The sequence below is a fragment of the Megascapheus bottae genome, chromosome 17, assembly GCF_031878675.1.
Source record: "Megascapheus bottae isolate mThoBot1 chromosome 17, mThoBot2.hap1, whole genome shotgun sequence".
In the NCBI taxonomy this organism is placed as follows: Eukaryota; Metazoa; Chordata; class Mammalia; order Rodentia; family Geomyidae; genus Megascapheus; species Megascapheus bottae.
In genome coordinates, this window is record NC_143525.1 from 12,000,525 (window position 1) to 12,015,331 (window position 14,807).

The 14,807-nt window shown below is 50.7% G+C and overlaps 2 protein-coding genes across 4 annotated transcripts; one reads left to right on the forward strand and one right to left on the reverse strand.

Annotated features, from left to right (window-relative positions):
* Positions 1-24: 24 nt before the first annotated feature.
* On the forward strand, positions 25-2,946 carry Gps2 (G protein pathway suppressor 2). The gene is made up of 11 exons (XM_090349711.1): positions 25-112; positions 322-485; positions 808-917; positions 1,001-1,113; positions 1,595-1,674; positions 1,764-1,846; positions 2,005-2,158; positions 2,242-2,331; positions 2,415-2,494; positions 2,583-2,678; positions 2,784-2,946. The coding sequence occupies exons 2-11, from the start codon at positions 392-394 to the stop codon at positions 2,865-2,867; spliced, it is 984 nt and encodes a 327-aa protein (XP_090205837.1). The 5' UTR covers positions 25-112; positions 322-391; the 3' UTR covers positions 2,868-2,946.
* Positions 2,947-3,026: 80 nt separating this feature from the next.
* Positions 3,027-7,839, reverse strand: Eif5a (eukaryotic translation initiation factor 5A). Of its 3 annotated transcripts, none has more exons than XM_090349714.1 (6): positions 7,675-7,839; positions 5,627-5,812; positions 4,233-4,337; positions 3,917-4,048; positions 3,756-3,829; positions 3,027-3,622 (listed from the first exon to the last, which is right to left on the reverse strand). In XM_090349714.1, exons 2-5 carry the CDS (start codon positions 5,789-5,791, stop codon positions 3,767-3,769), a joined length of 465 nt encoding a protein of 154 aa, XP_090205840.1. In that variant the 5' UTR covers positions 5,792-5,812; positions 7,675-7,839; the 3' UTR covers positions 3,027-3,622; positions 3,756-3,766. The 3 variants fall into 3 exon arrangements, with proteins under 3 accessions (XP_090205840.1, XP_090205842.1, XP_090205841.1); XM_090349716.1 differs by lacking the exon at positions 7,675-7,839 and adding an exon at positions 7,309-7,410; XM_090349715.1 differs by lacking the exon at positions 7,675-7,839 and adding an exon at positions 6,842-7,031.
* Positions 7,840-14,807: the final 6,968 nt, after the last annotated feature.

Genomic DNA, 14,807 nt, shown 5'->3' on the forward strand with positions numbered 1-14,807 from the left:
CCCAACCGGCGAGGCGGTTCCCCCTGGTGACTCCGGAAGCATTCGGCCCGGTCGCCGGAAGTGACGCAGGCACCAGGCGCTCCAGAGGCCGCAAAGATTGCTGAGGAGGCGGGTAGGGTGGTGCTGGTGCAGGCTGAGGGGGGCGGGGGGAGGTGTGGGCGCCGAGCCGGGGACCCCCGCGCGGCCAGCGCGCGCTGGGCGGGAGCTGTGGCCCAGCGGAGCGCCCGCGCTCGGGACACGTGACCCGGGGGCGAGCGGGCCGCGCCGCCTGGCTTCCGCCCGGGGCGGGTGCGTTCTTCCTGACGGTCGGCTTCCCAGCAGGCCCCAACCGAGCTCCAGCCGTCAGTGACAAGAGCCGGGCGCCTGCGGCCCGAGCGCCCCCGGCAGCACCATGCCTGCGCTCCTGGAGCGCCCCAAGCTTTCCAACGCCATGGCCAGGGCCTTGCACCGGCACATCATGATGGAGCGGGAGCGCAAGCGGCAGGGTGAGCCAGGGCCAGAGGGGGACGTCGAGCACACCGAGCATGGGACGCCCACTGTCCCAGCGCTGGCCTCCACACGCGAGTCCGCCTGTTGGGCGAGGACAGAGGGAGGCAGGGTGGGAACGGGGCCGTCGGGATCAGGTGGAGGCCTGGATGGGAAGGACCTTGGAGAGCACCTTAAAAAGCCTCCTTTTCCCTTCTGCATGAAGCCGTGTCCTAACAGCGTCCCCAGGAGTGATCAAACTAACTTTTGCTGGCTGTCAGTCTAACTTTAATACTTTTTCTCACCACTCTGCCCACTTCCCCCTTCATACTAATTCTCCAGAAGAGGAAGAGGTGGACAAAATGATGGAACAGAAAATGAAGGAGGAACAAGAGAGAAGAAAGAAAAAAGAGATGGAAGAGAGAATGTCACTAGAAGAAACCAAGGAACAAGTAAGCAGGCCCCAGTGTCTCCAAGCCTTTGACTTCCTTTCTTGGCCCTTCCTACCTTGATCTTCTCTCCCCTCTGTTCTCAGATTCTGAAGTTGCAGGAGAAACTTTTGGCCCTCCAGGAAGAGAAGCACCAGCTTTTCCTTCAGCTCAAGAAAGTTTTGCATGAGGAAGAAAAAAGGAGGCGGAAAGAGCAAAGGTGATATTTAGTGAAATGTAAATGTGGAGGCAAATGGGACCAAGACTTAGTGTCTAGCCAGTCTGGTGGCTCGTTCTTGCAATTGTAGCTACTTAGGAGACTGAGATCTGAGGATTATGCTTCATAGCTTGCCTAAGCAACAGAGTCCATAAGACCCTTATCTTCAACTAACCACCAAGCGGTGGGAGATGGACTTAAGTGGTAGAGCACCAGCCTTGAATGAAAAGGCTCAGGAAAGGCCGGGAGTTTGCTCAACATGCATGCACGAAGTCGTTGGGTTTGATTCCCTGGTACCACATACACAGAAAAGCCAGAAATGGTACTGTGGCTCAAGTGGCAGAGCACTAGCCTTGAGAAAAAAAGTGTCCAAGGACAGTGCCCAGGCCCTGAGTTCAAGTTACAGGATCAGCACCAAAAAAAATGTCTAATAGCAAGAGGGGTCACATATCCTTGACTTGGACCTGCTTTCCTTTCACTGTAGCGACCTGACCACTCTGACATCCGCCGCCTATCAGCAGAGCCTGACAGTTCACACAGGAACTCACCTCCTCAGCATGCAGGGTGAGGAACTAAAGAAACCCATGACACAAGAGTCCCTCCTGGAGTTTGCAGCCTCCTGTTTCAGCATCATGAAGCCCTTCTCTTTGTAGGAAGCCCTGGAGGACACAATCGCCCAGCCACCCTCATGGCGGCCGACAGAGCTAAACAGATGTTTGGACCTCAAGTGCTTACGGTGAATGTGTAGCCCCAATTGCTTTTCTCTACTTTTCTCCCCAGCATAGTGGCCACCATCATTCAAACCTCAAACATACCAGGCATGCACTGGATACCAGGAAAGTGGAGCAGAAAAGTTTCCATTTCCAAGGACTGAGTTTTCATCCTTCCTTCTAGACTCGGCACTACGTGGGCTCAGCTGCTGCTTTCACAGGGACCCCAGAGCATGGGCAGTTCCAGGGCAGCCCAGGTGGTGCCTATGGGACAGCTCAGCCCCCTCCTCACTATGGACCCACGCAGCCAACCTATAGTCCTAGTCAGCAGCTCAGAGGTGAGTGTTGGGAAGAAGTTGTGGGTCTTTCCTCAGAGCCCAGAGGAAAGAACACTAATGGCTGTGCCTCCTGCCTCCCTCAGCACCTTCAGCGTTTCCTGCAGTGCAGTACTTGTCTCAGCCACAGCCACAGCCCTATGCCGTGCATGGCCATTTCCAGCCCACCCAGACAGGTGATAACACTCTGGATGGCAGCCCTGGCTCCATGGGTCCACCCTCATTGTCTATTCACTTATCATCCCTTCTTGCTGTATAGGGTTCCTCCAGCCTGGTGGTGCCCTGTCCTTGCAAAAGCAGATTGAACATGCTAGCCAGCAGACTGGCTTCTCTGATTCAGTAAGTATTGAAGTCTGGGGAGTGGGGGTGGGAAGGTGTAAGCCTTAAGGAACCCAGTATGCTTCAGGTATACCACTGTCTTCTGCAGTCTTCCCTGCGCCCCATGCATCCCCAGGCTCTGCATCCAGCCCCTGGACTCCTTGCCTCCCCTCAACTCCCTGTGCAGATGCAGCCAGCAGGAAAGGTAAGAATAGTCTCGCACTACCAGGGAAGAAGGATATACTGTGGGTCGTCCCTTAGTGTGAGGTGAAAAGCCAGTCTACCCACTGACAATGACTTTTTCACTCAGTCAGGCTTTGCCACTACCAGCCAAGCTGGGCCTCGGCTGCCCTTCATCCAGCACAGCCAGAATCCTCGGTTTTACCACAAGTGAAGTGTGCCTTGCACTTTCCCTTCCCCATTCCCCTCGGGTGAGAGTCCCCCACACCAATAAAATGTATCTACCACCGTTACCTGCTACTGCTGTTTGTGTGTTGACTAAGCCTTGGGAAGCAAAAAACACTTAATTCAAATAAGCAACTGAGTTGGGGGCTTCATATTAAACTTGTAGTTTTATTCAGGATTCGATTTTAACAAATGTGTCGGGGAGAGAGCCCACAGGAAAGGGTGAAGCCCGTGGGGGCAGGGTCCCCTCCCCTTCCTTCCCCCCCCCTCATACAAAGGGGTTAGGAGACCCAGACAGGGGAGGGGACTGGTCCCTAATCTGTGGTGCTTGGGGTAAAGGGCCATGGACAATGGGACCAGACCAGGGACAGGATGGGGAGGGCAAAAGGATCATTTGCCAGAATCCACAGCGTTCTGATTCCAATTGAATTAAAAAAACAAAACAAAACCAAAACCCCCCAAAAAACTAAACCACAAGCAGCACCCACCCCTTTCCCCCACCAGGGCTGTAGTGCGAGGGGAGAAGAGGAAGGCAGCTTCTCCAAAGCCATGGCTCCCTCGCTCCTGGCCAAGGGAGCTAGGTGAAGGGCAGGGGTTCCCCGACAGTTTGAGGGGGTGGGTAAAACCAAAATAAAACATCAAATAAATTGTATAGGAGTCCGGCCAAGGGCCCGGCCAGAGCAGGGCCAGGCTGGGGGAGGGGCCTCTGCAGGCTCAAGGATCACTGCTGCCACCACCACCATCCTGAATAAAGAAAAAAGCCATATTAAAACATGGTAAGAACAAAAAGGGCAGGAAGGATAGGACTAAATTAAAGAGTTGGAAAACCAACCCAGTAACATTTAAAAACAGGATAGTGGTGAGAGTTGTTACCAACCTGGGAGCCAGTTATTTTGCCATGGCCTTGATTGCAACAGCTGCCTCCTCTGTCATGGCAGACAGCACCGTGATCTGGGAGAGAGAAATAAGTCTAGAGATGCCAGAACTCACATATAATTTTAAGTCTATAAAACACAACAGGGGAAAGAAGCAACCTACCAGGATCTCTTCTCCACAGTCATACTTCTGCTCAATCTCCTTGCCAAGGTCTCCCTCAGGCAGACGAAGGTCCTCTCGAACCTCCCCACTGTCCTGGAGCAGTGATAGATACCCATCCTGGATGCCAATCAGCTGAGGACAGAAAGGGAAGGAAGTTGGAAGGAAGTTGAAGGGATGTCTAACCAAGGATAAAAAATCTGGTAAACTGGAGTGGCAACTAACTGCTACCAATCAATATCTTCTGCCATTCTCCTCTTACAGCTTCTCAACAATCCACATACACCCCTAAACTATTACCCATCCTCATCCTAAATACCTGGAAGTCATTCCTTTTGATGTTGGGGACATCCATGTTATGAGTTGACGGGCAGATATCTTCATATTTCTTCCCAGTGAAGATGTCAATACCAACCAGATGGACCTGTGTACGCATAAAGAGAAATTTAACCAAACTCTAGCACAGAGAAGAGACAAAGCTTATTTTGTTAGCTAGCTGATGGGGGAAGTAAGCCTGCCACCTCATTAGAAGGAAGATTAGGGGAGTTGGAAGTAAAACCAGTCAGCTTGGAAACATTAAAGCAAACAAAACACCAAAACACCACCAACAACAAAAAACCCTGAAATTAAAAGCCACTAATGAGATGTGAGTGGGATAGCACAGGCAAGTGGGAGAGCCAACTTGAAGTCCATTACCTTGGATTCCTTCCAAAAAAAAAAAAACACTGATTAAATGCCCCTAGTCTAGGAGTTAATTTATTCTAGGTACTCACAAAAAGGACTGAAGACTGAAAATAAGGGAGAAGGAACAGAAAAGGCCTGTGAAAAGATCTAGGGAAAGACTAGAATAAAACCTGCAGTTAAGAAATAAGGAGACAGGAGCTGGGAGTCTGGCCTAGTAGTAGAGTGCTTGCTTAGCATGCACGAAGACCCAGGTTTGATTCCTTGGTACCACATACATAGAAAAAAGCTGGAAGTGATGCTGTGGCTCAAGTGGTAGAGCTCTAGCCTTGTGAAAAGTCCAAGAAGAGTTGCTCAGGCCCTGAGTTCAAGCCCCACAACTTAAAAAAAAAAAAGAAACCAACCAAAGAGGAACCTAAGCACTAGAAGATAAATGTAGAATCAATGGCCAGACAATAAGATGGAAAATTAGGGGACAAAACTACAAACACAAAAGGGAAAGCCTATAGTGACAAACACAAGCAAGAATGCCAGAAAGCAGGGAATTTAAGGAACTTAAAGCACCACTTAAGCACCAAAAAGCCAGAAGTGGTACTGTGACTTAAGGGGTAGAGCAGCAGCCTTAAGCAAAAGATCACAGGCCCAAGTTCACACCCAGAAAACACAAAAGAACAAACACTGTACAACCTCCCTGTGGAGGTCTCCAGGCAATGCTATCTTCTATGTTAGGATCTAAGAAACTAGATAAAGTAAAGGAAACAAAACCCACAAAGGTTTAGAAGAAAATGAGCACTAAAGGCCAAGCATAAAGGAACCACAGTAACATTCAAAGTAGTACCATTAAATGATGGAAGAGGCTGAAGATTGGGAAGTAGGTGTAGCATGATTGGGTGCATGGGCTATGTGCTGAAGGAAAGGTCTAAAACACAAGAAGAGCTAAAGAAAAGTCAGGGCCAAGACTGAGTAGCCTGCTGCCAGCCCCAGGGATGACAAAAGGTACAGGGAAGAAAACTGCAGATGTAAAATTCTAACCTTGGCATGGCCATGCTTGCCCGTCTTGGAAGTAGACATCTCCACGATCTTACATGGCCGGCCCTTGAGCACCACAAAGCCATTCTTACGTAATGCTGAGCACTGCATTGGGAAGGTGGCTGAGGCCCCTGCATCTCCTGTCTCGAAGTCCAAATCATCTGCCATTTTAAGAGGCTTCGATTCCAACTAAAGCCAAGAAGAGAACTGGGGTTAGTGAGGGTGAAGGATAATCTCCCATTTGAATCTATCCCATTCTTCTGTTTGAAGCATTGCTCCTTCCCCCCTCCCCAACCCTCTATTCCATCACCCACCTAAAAGAAACTTAAAATTCTTGGACTAACAATGACTGGGGTTATATACACTTGTGTGTTTGTGGAAGGAGTATATGGCTGAGCCCTCCTAATGAAAGCTTAGTAAAGTTGAGTTGGGAAAGTAAAGCTCCAGGGAGCTGAGATGCCAAATCTCACAGATGAGGAAAGGCCTACTTCCTAGGGGGAGGGAGGACTCAGGTGTTACTTGCCACTGAAACCAGCCACCTCTCTTCTCCACACATGGCCAAGGCTATAATTAGGTGAGCAGCTATGAGCCAGCAAAAGGGCGGGGCTAATCGGGAGGGTGGAGCCTGGAGGACAAGGCCCCACCCAGCTGTTACACCCCCCCACCCCATCCACACACAAGCTAATCTTTGGCACAGGAAAACCACAAGGCCTCTTTGGGGGATTCCCGCCCTGTGCAGTACTAGATGGAGCCAAGGAGGAAAAAGTAAAAGTTGCTTTGCCCATTCCCCTCCACACCATCTATCTGGATCTCAGTTCTCAAAGGGAACCCAGGACTAGCCTTTCCTCAAAGGCCCTCCCCCTTCTCCCAAGATGCACCGGTCCTGTCGGCTTTTCAGGCCCGGCCTGTACAGTCAGTAGAAAGTGGGAGAGTGAAGGGGTGGTGAGTGACAATAAAATGGAACTAAAAGGCTCGTACGAAGTAGTGAGTAGTAGATCACACTAGGCTATGGGAGTTAGGAACTCCTAAAACCAAGGGATCTCTTTCCCAGTCACATACACCGAGGAAGACAGTGACAAGGTGAATAGTGCAGATCACCGAGAACTCCTCTGCACCACACTTTTAAGACGCTTCGGATGGCGACAGAAGAGTGGGGCTACCCGGCTGCCCTCGGTCTCTCCCTTTCTCTGGCCTCCCTAGCTCAGAAGAGCCACTTACACCTTGCCGGCGGCCTCACTTCACGCGAAGACTGGGAGGGAAGAGCCAGGAGCCCATGAGGTCTGGGTCGGCTAACATATGCGGGCCCTGCGGAGTAATCGTGACCCGGGCCCCGGGCTTCCCTGGCACCTCAAAAATCCCAGGCTCTCTCCCTCGTCCGCGAGGACCTGCCCTCCTCGCGCCGAGGGTTGCCGGCTCCCGCCCACCATGTGGCCGCCCGGGGCTTCCGGTGGCCGAGACCGGGGGGGGGGGGGTAGGGGGAGGGGTCTCCGCGCTTCCATGCGGTCCCGGTCCACGTTTGGCCATGCGGCCTCCGACCCCGAGCAGTGCCGCCCGCGGAGGCCACTTCCGGTGCCGCGGCCGCCCCCTCCCCAAAGGCTGCGCCGGGCCGGAGTCACGCCGCCTCCCCTCCCCCCCAGCCGCCAGCACCCCCACATGCCCTCTCCCCGCGCAGCCCCCTCCCCCACCTCACGTGGCCGCGCGGCGCCGGGTCCTCAACGGCCCAGGGACCCCCTGCCCCAGCGGGGCCGATCCGGCCCCTGGCCCTCTCCCCGGAGTGGCCGCCTGGCGGCCTCTCCCGCGTGGCGGCCTCGCGGCTCGCCGTCCCCCCGCCCTGCGTCGTTCCAACGTCACCCGGCCGGCCCCAACCGTCACCCCGCGTGCCAAGCGGGCCGCGCGCCCGCGCCTCTCCGCACCTCGCGCCGCTCCCAGGCCGAACCTGTGTGGCGGTGGCTGCCGCTCCCCTCTGCCCCCTCCCCGACCCCCGCACAGTTCCATCTCTCCTCCCTGGCCCAAATCGAGGTTCCGCGCAGGCGCACCCTGCTCCCTCTCACCTCGCGGGAACGCACTGACTCGACCCCGTCCACTCGCCGCGAGCCCAACCGCTGCCTCCGAGCCCGCTGCCGCCGCCGCCGCCGCCGCCGCCTCTACCGCCGCCGCCGCTGCTGCACACGGGTCTTAGTACGCAGGCGCCGACTTCCCACTGACCAACCAAGCAGCCCTATGACAGCCGCGCAAGCGTGCTAACTAGGTCCTCCGCCCTCCACCCCCGCACTGCGCAAGCGCATCGCCCCTCCCCGGTCTCCACCCTCTCTCCCACTACCCATCCAGTGACGCGCGTACGTGACCCCGCCCCTCGCAAGCCCAGAGCGGTTCCAACCAGTCAGCAACGCGCAGGCGCACCCGGTTTTTTAAGCCCTTCAATCTCCTCCTCCCCAGCCTGCTTAGACCACTTGCCCTACGGGACAGTCCTTGCGTCTGCGCAATAAAAAAACCCCCTGCACTCCACACCCTCTGAAGGAAACGCCTCGGTCCACAGGACGCATGCGTATTGGGAATCCTAACCGCCCCTTCCACTTTAGACGTCGCCTGTACGCCGGGCGCTGAAAAGACCACGCCACTCTAGCGCTGGTCCTGGCCACGACGCATGCGTCTGGGGAAACGCCCCACCTCGTCTTTCACTAGACTTAAACGACCCACAGGGCCAGAAAACTTGCACTGTGGGGTGGGACTCCAGTTCCGGAGTCTTCCCCCCCGCCCTCGCTCCAGTTCTGCACATGCGCGGGAGGTCCCGTCGCCCTGCCCCGGTGGCGTTACGTGCGGTCGGGTCGCCGCCCACCGCAGCTTCACGTTCCGGGACTCTGGGCCTCCGGCGGGGCGGTGGAGCGCGGCTCGCGGAGACAGAGCGGCCCTCTCCCCGCCACCATCTTGTTCCGGCCCTGACGGCTGCGGGTCCCCGTGGCGTCCCGGGGGAGGTGGGGGATCCTGAGAGATGTTAGCGGCCCTGTGGTTCCCCGGGGAGACCGGGGGGGTTTCAAGTCCCGAGTCGGCTTTAGGAGGGCTGTGTTAAATGGCTGCCCTTGAGAAGGCCTGGAAGCAAGTCGTCTCCCGAGCTGGTCTCCCTGACCTTCGCGCCGGGGAAGACGCCCCAGCACGCGGCGGGGGTGATGGCTGGATAATAGGGTTAGAAACAAGTGACCAAAGCCTTGATGTCTTTCCCATGTTGCTAGTGTTAGTTCCCTGGTCCTGGGGCTTGAACTCGGAGCCACAGCGCCACTTGTGGCTTCTTCTGCTGATGGGGTGCCGAGGGCTTCATGCATGCAACCACTAAGCCACGTCCCCCCCTCCCAGTTTAAGTTAAATAACGGATTGGATATGTGAATCGTCTAACACCTTGGTCAGCTGCAAACATTCGTTTGAACTTTTATTTTTCTCGGTCATGGGTCTTGAACTCAGGGCCTGGGTGCAGTTCCCGAGCTCTTTCTGCTCAAAGCTAGCACTCTACCACTCTGAGACGCAGCGCCACTATTTTCTGGTGAATTGGAGATGAGAATCTTGGGGGGGTTTTTTTGTGTTTTTTTTGCACATGACACACCGTTCACCCTGGACCCTTTCGATTTCCGGAACTTCCATTCCTGCCCGGCACTTGTGGCACATACCTGTAATCCTAGCTACTCTGGAGGCGGAGGGCTGAGGATCATGGTTAGGAACCAGCCTGGGCAGGAAAGTCCAAGCAGGACATGCTTATCTGTAGGCAACAGCAGAAAAACTAAAAGTGGAGTTGTGGCTCAGAGCTGCAAGCCAGAAAGTCAAAGGAGAGCACAAGGCCTCGAGTTCAAGCCCCAGTATTGGCATCAAATAAAAAGGAGGGGAAAATGGAGCACTTGCCTCACAAACATAAAGATCCTGGGTTCAATCCCTATCATTGAAAAAAAAAAGGATAGGTAAATACATAAAGCTAGTTCTAGCCTAACATATTGAGGACTTTAGGGAGTGAATACTAATACATACAAGGGAGCATGAAAGGTAGGAGAATCTAAGATAATGAAAACATTCTAAAATTAAATTAACGGTTGCACAACTCATATTAAAACATTAATTTTAAATAAGTTGTGCTTGATATGACAGCCGTAATTGGTTCTGTTTTTGAGACCTGGACATAGTGTCATTTCTGAGCTAAGGAGCTAAAGCACAAGTGACCACAGACCCCAAGCACTTCCATTCAAAATAGAAGAGGCACAGCCTGGGATGGGAGTTCAAATGATAGAGCTTGTCCAGCAAAGTCAAGGCCTTGAGTTCCATCCTCAGTACCAAAAAGAAAAGAAGGGAAAAAAATTCTACCACCAAGGTAGGAGAGGCACAATCTTGACAGAAGACAGATATACACAGAGCAAGACAGGGAAGAACACATGATTGTCTTTCCGAGTGAGGAGATGGGAAGATCTGGGTCCACTCTGCCTCCCTGGGGGCAGAGAATCTATTGGAGGACCAAGTCCAAGTTATCCACTTGAGGCAATTCTTCACAGATATCTTCATGGAACAAGCAGACTACGTCAGCTTCTCCTATAATATGCTTCCATAACAAACATTTGGGTATTTGCAAAAATTGTTATCATTATTTCTACAATTAATTCCTTTATTAATGTCTGGTCTTCGTTACAATGAACTTCTAGAATGACATCTAATACCAGCCAAGCACAGCAATGGTGCTAGTAAATACTCAATATACCATGAATATCAGTTTAAGATACATCTGTTGGCTCGGTGACTCACACCTGTAATCCTGTAGTTAATCAGGAGGCTAAGATCTGAGATTCAAGGTTCAAGCCAGCCCGGGCACAAAAGCACCTGAGACTCTTATTTCCAATTAACCTCTAGAAAAGGGCACAAAAAGACCCAAGAGTCTTATCTCGAATTAACCTCCAGAAACTGGGAAATGGGGCTTGGCTCCAGGATTGGGCCGAAGCCTTGAACTAAAGAGCTCAAGGACAATGCCCAGGACAAGTTCAAGCCCCATAGCCCACAAAAAAAAGCCAGCCCGGACACTTAAGTCTGTGAGATTCATCTCCAATTAAACATGAGAAAACCGGAAGTGGCGCTGTGGCTCCAGGGGTAGACCATAGCCTTAAGCTGAAGAGCTCAGAAACTACACCCAGGCCCAAGGTTCAAGCCCAATGACCAACAACAACAAAAATACATTTGACTTAAGGTTACCAAATGCACAATAGATTGTCAAAACGGGAACAATGTTCATTTATAAGCAAATTGAATTGAAATGGCTAAAGCATCAGAACTTTTTTTTTTTTGGTAGGTCTTGGGGCTTGAACTTGGCCTGCGCGCTGCCCATGAGCTCTTCAGCTTAAGGCTACCACCCTACCCCTGGGCCTAAACGGTGTCCCTAAGCTCTTCAGCTTAAGGCTATTACCCTACCCTTAAGCCAAGCCCCACTTCTAGTTTTCTAAAGGTTAATTGGAGATTAAAGTCTCAGGTTCTTTTGTGCCCAGGCTGGTTTTGAACCTTGATCCTCAGATCTCAGCCTCTTGAGTAGCTAGGTTTACAGGTGTGAGCTACAGCACCCAGCTAAGCATCAGAACTTCTATGTTCTGTGTTGACTGGTCCATTTGTTCATTCTTTCCCTAAGAAAATACAAATGTTGCTGGGCACAGAGCCCATCACCCTAGCTACACAAGAGACTTGAGGACATGCAGGGCAAAAAGTTGGTGTGTCTCTCTCCAACTATAGTGGTTCTTGATTTTCCAGTTATGTAGGAGATGGAATAGAAAGATCACAATTCAGGGGATAATGGTAGAATGCTCCCTTAGCATGCATGAAGATCTGGGCTCGATTCCTTGATACCACTTAGACAGAAAAAGCTGAAATTGGCGCTGTGGCTCAAGTGGCAGAGCACTAGCCTTGAATAAAAAGTGTCCAAGGACAGTGCCCCAACCCTGAATTCAAGCTCCAAGACTGGGGGAAAAAAAAAAGATTACAATTCTAGGGCCGGGAGTTTGGCCTAGTGGTAGAGTGCTTGCCTAGCATGCACGAAGACCCAGGTTCGATTCCTCGGTACCACATACATAGAAAAAAGCCAGAAATGGCCGAGAGTTTGGCCTAGTGGTTAAAGTGCTTGCCTAGCATGCCTGCAGACCCGGGTTCGATTCCTCGGTACCACATACATAGAAAAAAGCCAGAAGTGGTGCTGAGGCTCAAGTGGTAGAGCTCTAGCCTTGAGAAAGTCCAAGGACAGTGCTCAGGCCCTGAGCTCAAGGCCAGGACTGGCAAAAAAAAAAAAAAAAAAAAAAAAGAAAAGAAAAAGAAAAAAGCCAGAAATGGTGCTGAGGCTCAAGTGGTAGAGCTCTAGCCTTGAGAAAATCCAAGGACAGTGCTCAGGCCCTGAGCTCAAGCCCAGGACTGGCAAAAAAAAAAAAAAAAGATTACAATTCTGCCCAGGGAGGCAGGGAGTAAGATCCTGCTTGAAAAAATAACAGAAGCCAAAAGTTTGGGGGTCTGAGTCAAATGTTAGTTCAAACCCTAGTTCTGCCAGAAAGATGGGGTATGTGGAGACTATAGTGGAGGAGCCTTGAAATCAAGACAAAATGAGTTTAGTGAGGTGTGGTGGCTCACCCTGTAATCTTAGCTACTCAGATCTTATCTCCATTTAACATCTAGAAATTGGGCTGGGCTCAGGGGAAGAGTGGTAGCCTTGAGCTGAAGAGCTCAGGGTCAGCGCCCAGACTGAGTTCAAGCCCCATGACCCACAGAAAAAAAAAAAAGAAAAGAAATAGTTGTTCCTACTCTATGACTAGTACCAAAGTTCTAAGAAAATAATGTATTTTCCCTTTTAAGAAAAAGGCCTGTTTTTTCCAGAAGACTCCTGGACTATTAATAATTCTCGATCGGAACTCTCCTGAAAACTATTAGAGAACTTCTCATGTCTCTTTTAATTTACATGTTGAGTCTGCCTCTTCTAGTCATATATAAATATCTTAAGAATTGATTCAAATATTACTGGTTGGACTACAGTTTATTTAAATAGCATTTATAATCCTTTCCTGTCTTCCTTTTTTTTTGGGGGGGGGATCCTGGGCACTCACTGAGCTGTTCAGCTCAAGGCTACCACCCTATCCCAGGGCCTGGGCGTTGTCTCTGAGCTCTTCAGCTAAAGGCTACCCCTTGAGCCTCAGCTCCACTTCCACTTCTCTAGAGGTTAATTGGAGATAAGAGTCTCTCAGTCTTTAGTGCCTGGGCTGATTATGAACACTGATCCTCAGATCTCAGCCTCTGGAGTAACTAGGATTACAGGCGTGAGCCATGGTGCCTGGATTCCTTTCCTGTATTCTTATGGTAACATCTACTCACTCAAGATTACAACTCAGACATTCTTGAAAACTCTTCAGGCCAGGAGTTTGACCTAATGGTAGAGTGCCAGACTAGCATGCACAAAGACTGGGGTTCAATTCCTCAGTACCACATACATACAAAAAGCCAGAAGTGGGCCGGGAGTTTGGCCTAGTGGTTAAAGTGCTTGCCTAGCATGCATGAAGACCCAGGTTCCATTCCTCGGTACCACATATAGAAAAAAAAAAAGCCGGAAGTGATGCTGAGGCTCAAGTGGTAGAGCTCTAGCCTTGAGAAAGTCCAAGGACAGTGCTCAGGCCCTGAGCTCAAGCCCAGGACCGGCAAAAAAAAAAAAAAAGCCAGAAGTGATGCTGTGGCTCAAGTGGTAGAGGAAAGCCCAAGAACAGGCTCAGGCATTCCCCAGGTCTTGCAAAACAAACAAACAAACAAACAAACAACCAAACCCCTTCAGCTATTCCAAAAGATTTTCAGAGCAAGTGAAGGGGTGGGTTGGGAGGAATGGGTGAGAAGGTTGAAAGTGGTAATGGGAGTCAGGCACAGTGGTTCATGCCTATAATCCTAGCTACTCAGGAGGCAGAGATGTGAGGATTTAGGTTCAAAGCTAGCATGGGCATTTAAGAACCTGAGACTCTTATCTCCAATTAATCACTAGAAAACGGGAACGGGGACTGTGGCTTCAGGGTTAGGACAGTATCCTTGAGCTGAAGAACTCAGGGACAGTGTCCAGGCCCAGAATTCAAGCCCTGCTAACCAGAAAAAGAAAGAAGATATGTAGCCTTGGGTTCATAAACTGTTTAGTGGCCACTCCTTTGTAGAACTAGATAAAAATCATAAAATAAACTTTTAAATCTTTAAGTGACTATCCCTATATGAAGAAAAAATTTTAGAAAAAAGACTTTCAACGGCTTTGAATGACATACTTGTAGTGACAATCACTCATTACTGAGAAGGTAACATTACAGGGTACAGGTATTCTACTGAGAAAGAGGTTTGTTCATGAGGCTGAGATTTGAGGTTCATTGTTCAAAGCCAACCTGGGCAGGAAAGTTCCTGAGACTCTTACCTTAACCACTAAAAAAGTGGAAATGAAACTATGGCATAAATGGTAAAGTACAAACCTTAAGAAAAAAAAAAAAAGCTAAGCCGGGGAAGGTGGCTCATGCTTGTAATCCTAAATACTCGGGAGGCTGAGATCTGACAATCACGGCACTAAACTCCAGACTCTTTTTTTTTAATTGTAATTAGTAAAAGGGTTACATGATATTTTCCAGATAGAAGGTGCATTAATTCAGACTCTTATCTCCAGTTAATCACTAGAAAAAGGGAAGTGGGGCTGTGGCTCCAGGGGTAGGGTGGTAGCCTTGAGCAAAAGAGCTCAGAAACAGCGCCCAGGCCCAGAGTTCAAACCCCATGACCCACAAAGAAAAAGCTAAGAGACAGTGCCTAATATCAGTGAGCATGCACACAACATGTTTGTCAACTGAGTCTAGTTTTGTTCTGGTATAGTTTTAGAACTTTTTCTAGTCCTAGAGCTTGCAACCAGGGCCAAATGAGCCATAGCACCACTTCTGGCTTTTTAGTAACTAGAGATAAGAGTCACACTTTCCTGCACCCACGCTGGCTTTGAGCCAAAATCTTCAGCTGTCAGCTTCCTGAGTAGTTAGGATTGCAGGAGTGAGTCACTGGTTACTGGCACCTAGCAGCTTTGTGCCTGTGTGCCAGTCCTAGAGCTTGAACTCAGGGCCTGAAGACCATCCATGAGGGTTGTTTGGTTTTGTTTTCCCCTTTCTCTGGAGGCTGGAGTTCTATCACGTGACCTACAACTCCA